This window comes from Seriola dumerili, unplaced genomic scaffold (assembly GCF_002260705.1).
Source record: "Seriola dumerili isolate Sdu_G_001 unplaced genomic scaffold, Sdu_1.0 BDQW01000822.1, whole genome shotgun sequence".
Classification (NCBI taxonomy): Eukaryota; Metazoa; Chordata; class Actinopteri; order Carangiformes; family Carangidae; genus Seriola; species Seriola dumerili.
Window position 1 is genome coordinate 270,244 of NW_019175077.1, and position 13,555 is coordinate 283,798.

Genomic DNA, 13,555 nt, shown 5'->3' on the forward strand with positions numbered 1-13,555 from the left:
GTGTATGAGAGCTCTTTCAGACATACTGACAAGTGAAGTGTCAGACCTACTAATGTTTAGCTCAAAAGGAATGAATTGATTCCACGAAACCACATGCTGAAATTTCTCTATCTGTGTCTCATTCTCCAGGGTTTTCCCAGCCTCGGCCCCCAGAGCAGCAGAGCCCGTGCCTCTCCTGCTCCTCCTGTCTTGGACCACCAGCAGCAGAAGCTCAGTGTGGTGAGGCCGGGAACAATGGGTCGGAAACTGGACCTGTCGGGCCTGACGGATGACGAGGCGGACCACGTCTTGAAAGTGGTCCAGCGGGACATGAAGCTGCGAAAGAAGGAGGAGGAGAGGCTGAGGTGAGATGGGATTACCCTGCCAGCACTTTTTTCTTATACTTTCACACATTTGACACACATGGTGATTTGAGAGGAGATGATGACATTTGCCTGTGAGCAGAAATGACCAGATATAGTGGTGTACAGCTGGCTCAGCTGTCAGAGGCACCTACCATGTATTGCCAGTGTTGTTTAGGGTTCAAATAAATCTCCTGCATGAATATTTTATTACTTGAAGTGATCTAATAAAGCAAAATGATCTAATAAAGCAAAGACCTGTCAAGCTTTGGATTTCTCCACATGCCAAAACTGTGTGTATGGGGTTATAGGGCAGTGCGCACCTGAATGGCAGGCACACAGAAAAGGCTGGCAATTAGCCAGTGAATTTGTGACTCATGACTAAAAACATGTCTTGTTAGGTCACAGGGACCTTTGACCTTTGCCCACCAAATTTTAATCAGTTCATTTTCGAGTCCAAGTGAATGTTTGTGCCAGATGTAATGAAATTCCCTCTGGGTGTCCCTGATATATGGCATTCACAAGAACGCAAGGACACCGTGACCTTGGACTTTGACCTTTGACCTCGAAAATCTAGTCGGTTCATCTTTGTTTCCAATTGAATGTTTTGCCAAATCTGATCAAATTCCCTCAACGTGGTGTTGAGATATCTCATTCAAGAGGCCAAAAGTGAATTTTGTGAGGTAACTGTGACCTTGACCTTGGACCAACAAAATCTTATCAGATTGTCAATTATTTGCCTGTCCAAAATTTGAATAAATGCTCTCAAGGCGTTACTGAGATATCGCGTTCATGAGAATGAGACAGACGGACGGACAACCCAAAAACACAATTCCCCAGGCCCTGACTGTCGCTGGCGCTGAGGCATAACAAAACATCTGCAAGCATTAAAAAGTCAGCTGATGGAGTTTACAGAGCCAACTCACTGAATTTTAGAGTTAGAATTATCTGGCCAGTCATTCTAGCAACAAATCCAGCAATGATTATAATGACATCTCCATGGATTTGTAGTCAAGATTTCAGTGAGCCAAAACACTCCTGTCTGTAATAAGTTTATTTATACTATAGGCTCTGGTTGCCATTTATAATTCATAATATTCCATTTATTTATAAGAGCTTGGACTGGAATTCCGTTGTTGTGACATCTGATTGAAAGACGGAAGCATCTAAATTAAGCTGCTATGCAGGTTTGAACTGCAGTGAATTCATGGTTTATTACGACAGGCTCTGACGCTGTAAAGAGGAAGATGCTTGTCTTGTGTTTTCAGCTTGTGGGCTGTCAGGTCTGTAGGGTTCAGCTGGGCCAGGCCTCAGGGCTCTACTCCCGTGTCACAGCTTCTTACTTAACATGCGACAAGTGCTGGCTCATTCCTCCTCCTCACCTCCTGTCCTTCACTCCCTCCATCCCACCCTCCCTGCCCCTGTCACAGCCCACAGTTTGGCTGTGACAAGACAACGTGGGGGTTTGGCCATCAAAATTAGTGGTGATCAGCATCTCTGCCTTGTGTTGTTTGAGCAGGACATCAGGGGGAATTTTTTTGTATTAAAGCTCCAGTGTATCTAATGTCACAAAATCCAAAGTATGTTTTTAAGTGTGGTTGTACCCTATAATTTTGTAAACGCAAGTATGCTCCTCTGTGTACTTACCAGGCCCCCGCATCAGTTATTTTGTTGTGAAGTTTGATGTCTTTCTTCAGATTTGAACGGTGATCCTCAGTGGTTTTGTGTTCTTGAGTGGATGCCATGAGTGATTAGGCTGCTTTACTTCGAGCGCAAAACATCTTAGCTGTACTCTGAGGACCATAACAAAGTTGCTTCACGAAGCGGAAAGCAGCCATTGGTCTGTGATGCTTAAAAGTAGACTTATTTTCCCAGAATCAGTTTTCGAAACAAAGACGGTGTATTCCCAAATTACTGGGCTGTAAAATGTTCTCCCACCAAGCTGTCATGAATGATCAAAAAGAAATTTATGCCTCTCAGGCTGTTGTTACTGCTGTTTACCGCAGAAAGATGAGCAGATTAATGTTGATGTAATCACAACAGTTCTTCATAAAACCAATCATGTTCCTAATTTGCAGCCTTTTCAAGCTTTTATGTCTTATTAGATGCTTTAAAGGCAAAGTTTCCAAAGCAGCTATTAGATGATGCAAACTGAAGTGATGTGCAAGCTGATGTTTTATTTGATGTTCTTACTGTTACATTTCATTTGCTTGAGGAAATATGAGTTTCCTCAGCATCAGTGTTTGTCACACTTCTGCTTTCTCACTATTCTGCTTTTGCAATTTATTCAACGATAAAAGAAGTAATCTAATCCTTTTACTAAGTATATATAACAGACACTCAAGTACAAGTTCTGCCTCCTAAATTTTACTTGAGCAATAACTTTAAAAGTAAAAGACCCCAGTGAGAATATGACCAGTTAAATCAAGTGGGATTTGTGTGTAAAATTTTTATCTGCATCACTTGTGACTCTGGAAAATTATGATGGGCATTTTTTTTAAACTGTTTTCTGATATTTTACAGACCATAGGATTATAATTATTCGTAATAAGGAGAACATTTTGATTGGCACATTAATCAATAATGACGTTAGAAGTTGAGTTGAACTTTCCATCAGTTTTTTTTTCAGTATCACAAACTGAAATAACATTTTTGTAAGTATTCCTATAACCGCTTGGCAACCAGAATCAATACACTGTGTTTTAACTAATGACGCTTTCCTAGTGGAAGAGCAGTGTATGCCTGTTCCATCTCTGATGTTATAACCTCATTTAATTCCCTTGCATTCAAATGGATCACTGGACTAATAAGCTCAAGTGCATGAGATTCACTTGGAGATTTGAAGTAGTACCAAGTACTTGGTACTACTTAATATTCGTACTCCATTTCATCTTCAGAATAAGGACATGTCCTCGGTCAGTTTCAGGCTTCCTGTGAATTCTTTTCTCTTTTTTTTTTTTGCGTTATTCACATTTTTCTAATGTAGCTGATCAAAGGGAGAGTGTTTGTGTGACATTATGCAATGCAGCTCGTTAGGACAGCTCAGAAGAGAAGAAAATTGCTTACCTCTCAGCGTACACTGCTCAGCCACAACTGGTCACGTTACAGAAAGAAAAAGCGAAAAACCCATTTGCCTTTCATATGAAATGCAAAGTGCTTCACAGTTTACAGTATATGAATAGGAATATGAAGGATGTTTACAGCAGATGGTAGTGGAGCTTTTCAGCAGGTAGCGCTCTCCCTATGAGGTTTTCTCTTCTATGCATGGCTGACATTTGTTTTTCTTCCCTGATTGAAGTCAGCCCTGCAGAGTTGTAAATTAACCTGTTGAAGGATTCATGGGATAATTTATAAGCCTCAGCTGGCACTTTAAATGCTCCATTTTAATTTTACCCCATGCTGAATAATAATAAATATTGAAACACTTAACTGATATTACCTTCTGTCTCATAAATAATGCAATAAATATTTAAATAAAATGATGCACATAGCTATGAGCCTTGTTAAGGACAATCTGTTTTTTTTTTTTTTGTAGTTCACCTAAAGTTTTAATGAGGGCAACTGCAGCTTGTTTATGATGTTGCTACACTTTAATGCTTCTATCACTGTGTGAGGGACATTTTATCGCTATGCTGTATATTATTATTATTATTATTATTATCATTATCATTATCATTATCATTATCATTATTATTATTATTATTATTATTATTATTATTATTATATAAACTGTACAACAAATAAAAAAATTTAGCATGACATTTGAAAGATCAATATTCCTCCATGAGAACATGCATTAACGGGGCAATACAGGTTTAAAGGCTTTAGTGGTGTTTGAATTTTCTTTTAGAGATTTGGATTTTGCATGATTAGGCTGGTACAGTATTATATAGTGTTTGGACAGTTGGCTGGCCTGTCTGGAGCTGTTTCTAATTGGTCTGATCTGATGTATCAGACGGTCCTCTTTGGCCACTAGCGATGAGCTACCTGATTTTGCTGCTCATCTTCCATGTTCCCACTGGGTCTTTTAATTTGACATTTAGTCTACTTTTTTACTTTTATGCTGATAACACACCGCTGTACTCTACTAGGTTTTCTGTTAAACCTAAATGATTCCTCTGTTCTATGGGAGACCAGAAGTTATACACTTTTTTAATTAAATGATGAAAAGCCTTTATTATTGGCCATAAAGCAATTAAAAGACACTGCAGCAGGGATCCTTAGCCTATAACTTCAAATGTTAATATAAGAATATAATTGATATATTTGGTTCTTGTCTCAGTTTTCCTCATATTAAAATGCCTTGCATATCGTTGATGCACCAACAGAGGTGTTTTCACATACGTTCCTCGAATAACCCTCCTCTTAGGTGTGGGTGTGTAAAGGCTGAGCTCGACTTTCACCTTTTGAGGGCTGCTAGCAAGCAAACATGTATGTAATCAATGTAGATTTGTATGTTTCCTATTAAAATAAAAAATATAATAAAAAAAAATAACAAAAAACTAGGAAAATAAATCTGCACTGAAAATGTTTTATGATGCATTTAACACTTTTATTAGGCGTCAAAAATACACAGAATCAATTTTGCTAAAAAACGATGACAGTAAACATGCACTTGTTTACAAAAAAAAAGGAAAAAAGTACATTTCTTCATTGTTATGTCCATGTTCACACTCGGTGCATCTCATCTTTGGATGTCTCAAAAGTTTGGCTTAAAAAAGAATGAAACTGTGCATGAGCTCTCTTTTCCCCTGAAGTTGGAACAGCACCTTTTTTCACTTGTAGTTCATCAGATTTTACAGACTGAAGTGTTGGCTCTGTTCGTTATGTTTTGTCTTGATCAGTTCTCCTTTGTTGTTTTCATTCGTCCCTGTTATTATCCTGCATGTTTGATGTTTTCTCCTAATGGCTTTAACTGTGAAGCACTTTTTGGAATATAAAAATCAATCTTTAGGAACTTTAGTAACTCTTTGCACCCGTGTTTGCTCTGCAACTGAAGGGTGAGAGCATGATTCAGCCAATTAGAGAGGGTGAACAGCTCAACCTCTGGCCTCCACTGTCTCAGTGGCCATCCAGCTGGAGAGGCTCATTATGAAGCAGCAGGAAGCTCAGGGGAGCACAAGCGTGGGTCTACTTAACAAACAGCACAAGCACTCCCAGGGGAAACAGACAGGGAAATGCTCATAGACAGAAATAGCTACCCACCATTGCCTCTTTGTGAGCAGTGACAAGATGGCTGGAGCTCCAGCTACTGGTGGCTCTTATGGGTAATTTGCTTTCAGTGTTAGGAAGGATTCCCTTTACACATGTGTCTGGCAAGTCCTTGTATGGATAAGCCAATTACTGTTCCTGTAAAGCTCACTCCAAAACTCATGTCAGTTGCTGCTGTGACAAGTATATCCTTCGTATAAAAGGCCAAGCTTCCTTGTGAGTGTTGAATAAGGCAAAAAAATTAAATAATAATGATTTGGACACCGAACAATGCTCCATGGTTAAGTTTCAATTATTTGGGAAGCTGTGGGCCGGTACACTCCGTAGTCGTTCTTTCTCTATTGTAATCTTTCTCTCTTTCTTTGTATGTGGAGTAATTCCTGCCCAAGAATGCAGCTCTGCCTCCTGTAACAATTGTACCCGATTATCAGAGGGTGATATATTGCATCAGCCGTTTTAATTTGTCAGTAAAATGTGAATGTTTTGCAAATAAAGTTGTGATGTTGTGTTCAGACAAGTGAGGCTGAGCACTAACCACAGACATTTTTTTTTTTTTTTTTTAGATGTTATAGCTTTAATCAAACCATTTGCAGCCGTTTTATCATAAGACTGACTTGTACATAGTGTTTGAATCTGTACGCTATTTATTTTATCAGTTTTCTCCAGTGGGTCTAATTTGTCTTATGCATTCAAAGGCTTCAGCTTTTTTCTTTCTTTTTCTTTATGTCATTTCTTGTTTATTTAAGCTGGTGAAATGTGACAGTGGCAGGCAGGTACAGGGAGCAGGAGTCGCACCAGGAGGCCAGGATCTTTTTTGAAAGAAGGTGGCAGAGGATGTCACTCTGTCAGGAACGGAGCTGACCTCTATTTCCCTCCTGTATTTATCCTCTTGCTTTTCTGTCTGGAGACACACGCACAGAGCTAGCAAGAGGGCGACTTTAAAAAAAAAAAAAAAAAAGAAAGAAAAGGATGATTTTTGAGCCGAGGTAAAAGTCAATCAGGTTCTGCTTCGGCCCAAATGGCTCTTTATTCACGGCGATCGATAAATTGGTGTAATTGAATTTCAGAGCAGAAGCAGTCGGAGGATATTGCCCTTTGTTGCAGGGCTGTCCCTTTGGGCTGCACTGCCATCTTCTCTATTAAAGCAGCGCTAAATGGGGACAGATCAACCTCCACTTTCAGGTCTGAGGTTATGTCAGGCCGAAGGTCATGTCCTTTCATAGTGTCAGCTCAGATTTCATCTTGGGGCTTCATTTATTAAACAAATACAGTCAGCAGACAACTGCAGAATGTTTTATAATCTATTGTGTTTTGGTTCGATGATGTGTTTCTTCAGTGAGGCCGGTTTCCCAGACTAGTGAACTAATGACCCCAACTTCTCTCTGAGGGGAAAATCCAGAAATCATGTAACTAGTCCAGTGCAGCTTTATGGGTGTTGAATAGCTCCATTGTTTTAAACAGACATGTATTATTCCTTTCTTCACAGTGTCTAAGGTGTTTATTCTGTGCCATAATCCAGTGTCGGTCGGGTCCTATGTTAACATGTGATGTTCTTTCACATGAAACAGGCCAAAGCTGCAGGGATGTAATGTGCAACTTCACTTTCACAGAAGACCTTTTAACCATAAAACAGCTTTGTATGGCTAATTGCCTCACCTCCCTCCCATCTTTAGCATGAATGTATCTTTATGTCAGGGAGAGCAGGTCTGGATGGAGTTAACTTCAGCGTGCCTGTTGTTGTGGCAGTTGTGATCTCTTGGCTGCGGTTCTGTTTTGGTGGGGATTAGATGCGTGGTGTGTTTGGTGTGGGTTATTTGTCTGAGTCATGTTGATGTGGATTGTTTTTGATGTGGAAGTGCTGTGTACGTACACACTGATCTCATCAGCACTGAGTGTGTACGTGTGTTTGTGCACAGTGAGCAGGAAGGACAAACCTTTCTGACCTTTTTTTTCTGTAGCCACATTGGCAGGTGTAGTACCAGTATGGTGAGTCATCACATTTTATGGTCTGCCAGGGATAACATTATAATCGATACAGTACCCATAATACCCATTTACGCTCACAGTGTGTAAATGGGTATTATGGGTACGTAACAGCTGCTCGGCTAATTCTGCTTTATTTTTAAATCTTGTTTAGTTGTTTCGACTTTTGACAAACAAAGACAACAAACAAGGAAAACCTTCATAAAGAGTTTTATGTGAAAACCTACAGCAGTGAATAGATGTTTTTATTATTTCATCAGAGCTGCTGTATGACTGTCGTGACATGACTTTGATACATGTGATGTTTTAATAATATCACCCTCTCCTGTGAGACAGGACCGAGTATTCTGGCGAACAGGAAGGTGAACTGATTTATAAAGGTCAAAGTAAATAACCGGCAACAGGAAATGTTTATTTGAAGTTGTTGGCATGTTTTTTAATAAATCATATTTCAAATGACAAAATAAAGAAGGAAGGGGGAGGCCCTTCTACTCCCTTCGCTGTTTTGAAATGAGGATTTGAAATCAAATGGAAACAGAGTGAGTTTCCTTGCTGACTTGTGATCAGCGCGGTTATGCTTTAATTTGCTTTCATGTGTTCAGGGCTGTTGAGGTGATCTGTACAGCTGCCACAGACTGTGTGATTTCTAATTAGTTTTTAATATGGCCCTTAGTAGATGATATTTGATATAATTAAACTTAATTAGCAGACAGAAATATAGCCCCCCTGACCATGGTAATTATACATGGGCATGCTTACGCATACTGTGTTCAGTGTCTCAGTCTCAGTCTCTCTCTCTCTCTCTCTCTCTCTCTCTCTCTCTCACTCACACACACACGTCTGAGGTGCAGTAGCTCTTAGTAAAAATACATTTCTTACAGGAAGGAGCTAAACATCGTAACTCCTAAAGTTCAAACATATTTTTTACCATCCATGTATGAAATATATGTTCTATATGAAACAGCTTAGCAGTGCAGCAAAGTGTAAGTAAACTAAGCCTCTCGAGTGTTGGAATAATATATCTGATTAAATACTTATTTTAGTGATGTAGCATTGGTTTATTATTGGTTTATAGATGCTGTTGCAAATTGAGTTTCCACTTTATAGCCAACATAATCAAATTCAAGATACATTTTAAGATCATTTAGGCGGCATAATATATGTAAATGTGTTATATTAAATCTAACTCGCGGGGAGACGTTTGGTGGGGAGTCTGCACCAACTGTACCAAGCTTGTAAGTCCTGTGGATAAGTTGTCACACAACCCACTTTCACTCGGGCATAAAAAGAGGTTTGCTCCTCAAAATCCCTAAAAAACAAACGTGTGCATTGTGTGAACACATCAGTTTGTGTGTGCCTTTGACTCTCCCCCGAGCGAAGCGTCCCGAACATACGGTGCTTTACGGCGTCTGATGGAGGAAGATTCTGATTTCCCCTGAGTGTGACAAATCAGCAGCTGCACAGCGCCGCCCGTCCTCTGGAGCTGCTGAGCCCACGGGATCGGCTGATGAGATAGTGAAAAATAATCCACCCCAGCTACTTGTGGCACAGTCGCTTTCATAGCTCATACACCGCTTTAGCGTTTCCAGCTGACTGATTAGATAGGGTTCTCCTCAGTAACCTTGCCTGCGTGAATGTGTAAGTGGCGTTTTAGTCTTTGCTCACTGAGGGTCAAATGGAGGTGAACGGATCACTGCTTAACCTTGTCTTCCTCCAGATGAACCTGTGTACATTTCCACCTAGATAAAGTCCGGAGTTATCGTCAGGAAGACGACGACAGACTCAGAGAAATCATCTGAGCTGGTACTTTTGCATCTGTCCAGGTCTGCAGTGATTTCTTCTGCTGCTGGCCAAATGTCAAGTGCTGTTTTGAGTTAGAGGAAAATAGTTGGTTGGGACAGGAAGATTGTTTTATCTCACCCCCTACCTCCTGAATCTATCTAGTTTACCTCTCCCGCCTTTTTCTATCTACTCTATGTCAACGTCTGCTGTATCCTCTCCTTTTTCCATTCAGTTGTCATGTCCTACCTTTTATAGATCCTCATTAGCAGTAGCCAGGTTGTGTTGAGATTGAGGTCAGTATTGGATGAGCTGCTCTCCATCCAGGGGGAGTGAGTGATGCTTGGCAAAGCAGCAGGAAGACTTTCCTTTGTCTGAGTAATTGCCGCACTTTTCTCGCCCAGTCTGGCTCGTCATTATTGCCCAGGCCAAGAGACACAAGACTCATTCATCCCGTTGGCCTTATCTTCCTGCGTGATATTGAAGTGAATGAACTTCGCCAGCCGTGTTAATTTGAAGGGTTTGTGCTGTTTGCAGGGGTTTGGCAGCAAGGCACGGTTCAAGTGCGTAGGCACAGTCATTTACCCACAGCCTCAGAGAGGGACTGTCTTTGTGGGAGAAAGTGAAGGATCCTCTGTGGGATTACAGTATGGGGGGGGGGGCAGAAAGTACACTCTGTACAGGTGCAGTCGGGCTCATTACAGAAAATGAATCCTCCTCTACCTTTTGTATCACCGGTGCACTGTGGAGTTCTTTAAACCTCTCTGTAATCTCAGGTAATATTCTGTCTCTGTTCCAGTTGTCTTGTTCTTCCACTCAGGTGTGTTTTCTGGCGTCATTCACTCCAAACATTTTAGTATGGTAACGCTGAGGAAGTGTGTCTCTTGTGGGGAAGGAGAAAATGGAAAAAACTTTGCATGTAGCTGTATCAAGAGTTTTAAGATATTTGTTTTTATTAGCAAATAGCCTGTGTGTGTGTGTGTGTGGGGGGGGGGGGGGGGGGGGTTCATATTACTCTCACTTTTTCATTACCTCCACCAAGGTTATGTCTTCAGCCATGTCTGTTGATTTTTCAGCAAAAGGATATGCACTGAACTCGATGGAAAGATGGGGCTCGGGCAAATTTGGAGCAGATCAAGATTGTTTACTGTGAATTAGAATTTTTTTTTCTCTGTAACTGGTGAATGTTGTTTGACATTGGCCTTGGTGTAGGTCTGCACTCTGAGTCTCTGCAGAGATTGGGTGAAGAATCTGACTAACTGCGGAGAATAAAAATGCATAATGTCATCAATAAAAAGTTGTATATTTACAATTTTTTTTAATCAGCTTTTTAGGAATATTTTGGGCATAGAATGAGGATTTGTCAGTTGGCAGAAAAGTAATTTTTCAAGCAAAAATGCCAAACATTTGTTGGTTTCAGCTTCTCAAATGTGAGGATTTGCTACTTTCCAAATGGAATATCTTTAGCATTTTTTAAAGCAATCTTTTTTTTTTTTTTTTTTTGACAATTCACAGACTTTCACAGCCTAGAATGTATTTGTAAATTTGTTTATTTAACTCCTAGCTACCGCCTTATGAAAATTAATTAGAATGCAAAGAAAGAATAAAGAATTTGACCTCCCCAGTTACATTTGCTTTACGTTTGCGATTTGTATCGTATGTAAGTGTGCTGCAGATTTGAACAGATTAAGAGGCATTGTCCTTACTAACGTGGGTTTACTAGCGTGCCTCAGTCTGTGGAGCAATTAACTAGAAAATGCTTCATTCCCAGTGAAGGCTCTTGAACTATGCAATGCATCAGCTGAGGCTTGTTGACAGCAGAGGTAATTTGTTTATATCACATCACATCATCAGTGTTGGAGCAGCAGAGAGATTCTGCAAAAATGCTAGTGTTAGTAATACGTCCTGTCCCGTTGAGCTTTCCCATAGTCCTGTGCTCCAGCCACTGAATTGCTCCAGCATCTTTAACCCTAAACTTTAATTTAGGAGATGACTCTACGTACTGTATATAAGACGGAGAGGCTCACTTGTAGCAGTGGTTAGCAGTTGTCATGAAAGGGCCAACAGATGAAGCTGAGGGTGGATCAGGGGGATGTTTTGCTTCATGTTAAAGACAGCTCTGGTTTATTTTGGACTGCCATCGATCCTCATTTACTCTTCTGCTGGATCTAGTGTGTGTGTGTGTGTGTGTGTCTGTGCTGTCGGTTGGCTCTCCTGTCTTCTTTTGAGGTAATGGGCAGAATCCAAATCTCCCTCAGGACTGTTCCTGTACTCCATCAGTCAACACAACACAATGACTGACACACACTTTGACACACTCCTTTTCTTTTCTTTTCTTTTTTCACTCTCTCGTCTTTCTCTGTCTCTGTCCCACTTGTTTACTTGTCATAAAGTAGAGAAGTGTATCTGTGTGTTTCAGTCAATATTGTCATGGCAGCACTGTGTGTGTGTGTATCTGTATCCATCCCCCCTTCTGCATTTGCAGGTCGAGGTGATGGCCTTATGTAGCTTATATTAAAACACAGTACTTACAGAAAGAACCTCACGACACACATCCAATTAAAACAAAGCCGCTTGATTTTCTGCTTTTTTCTCACCCTCATGAGGATTATGAACCATACTTAAATCGCCTCTTAAAACATTTTTATGATTTAGTCTTGCTTTTATGTACAGTTATGGGTTTTGATCCTGCCCACTTTTAATCTGCTTTTTAATTTTATGCATCTTGTAATTCCTGTTTTACTATTACCCTTTGCTTGTGCTTATTTTTAACTCCTTGTGTGTTTCACAGTTCTAGTTTTATAAGCCATCCTGTAAAGCACTTGAAAGTGAAAAAGTGCTTTTAGAATCGAAGTGCTCTATGTTCTTATGATGATGCAACTTATGTCGGTGATAATGAGAATTATTTGTTTTGTTTTTTTTATTCCTTTGAAATCTTTTATATACAATGACTAAAAAATAATGGGCTCCTTTTAACTGCACATTTTAGAGTAAATGTAATATAAACCATTTAGTTGCATCACCCACTGAAGAGCTGGCTGTCTCTCTTCTGTCTTCTTACCCATAATTCCTTTTGAAAGAACTCAGAAGACCTAATGAGTCTCTTGGTATTTGTTAACTCTTCAAACGTGTGTGTGTGTGTGTGTGCGTGTGTGTGTGTGTGTGTGCGTGCGCCAGTTTTCTTGAAGCCCGACTGAAACGGTCCCTGTGAAAACTAAACAACTCTCCCTACACTTCTCATGACCCTTCAACCACAATCAGAATAAATACAGAGAAGGACATACCAGATCATTGCTACCTCCAGTTTATCCAAATTAAAGATGTCTAAAGCAAAGTGTTATTGTTAGAAACTTTACTAACCACTGTCTTTCCCTCTAATCAAAGTAAAAATCCTTTAAACTTCAAGAAAAGTTATCTGAAATACACTGGAATCTGGATTTAAAGATCTATTTGTTATATGAACAATCATATCTGAGGCATTCAATGACATTCAGTAAACCAGACATTCATTGCCGTATAGTAAACAACATACAGTCTGACTTCAGTTGGCCAGACATGCATAAAGACTTTATCCATGACTTGTAATCAAAACAAGCCGATAATGACAGTATAATGCCGTCCAAAGGATCTACATCACCACCATTAAGCATTACTGCGGTCTGAGGTGAGAGGAGGAGGCGCCAACCTTTATGGCACAATATGATAGGTTAAGTCAGTCAATATTATCTCGTTAATGAGATATATTTAAAGCATGCATTAGATAAATGCATTGACTTTGTATTTCAACAGAGAAGTTGAGGGTTTCCAGCTTCATTTAGAGAAGGAATGAAGTTTCTTTACATTTTTCACTCTGATTGAAGGTGATTTAAACCTTCTACAATCTGTTTAAATTTCTGCTTTAAACCTTCATTGCAATGACCCCCTGGTTTGTTTGAATACCTATAATTTTTCTGAACATGCTCACTCACTCTCTATTGTTTCCTCGTTTTGCGGGGTGCCACTCTGCCACCGGTGGCCGTTTTTCAAGTAGTGTGTGTGTTTCCCAGGGGAACCATCGCTGGTCGAGCGACTGGTTTCTGGAAATTATGAGTCACAGCCGGGGCTGTGGTTGGCTCGCCCTCCTCTGTTTAATGACTGCAGGAGTCGTGTCTTCTGATAAAACTGTTGGTTTGGTAATAAACCAGCAGGCTGAACACAGATCCTCCTTTTTCAAGTGTTTGCCGATGGTGGATTGTTGGAAG

The 13,555-nt window shown here is 40.1% G+C and overlaps 1 protein-coding gene across 1 annotated transcript in view; it reads left to right on the forward strand.

Moving 5' to 3' along the window:
- The first annotated feature begins 234 nt into the window (after positions 1–234).
- myrip (myosin VIIA and Rab interacting protein) overlaps positions 235–13,555 on the forward strand; it is a 101,200-nt gene continuing 87,879 nt past the window's right edge. Inside the window, exon 1 of the mRNA XM_022766265.1 lies at positions 235–344. Coding sequence (XP_022621986.1) covers positions 235–344 — 110 coding nt within the window. The remainder of the gene's footprint in view (positions 345–13,555) is intronic.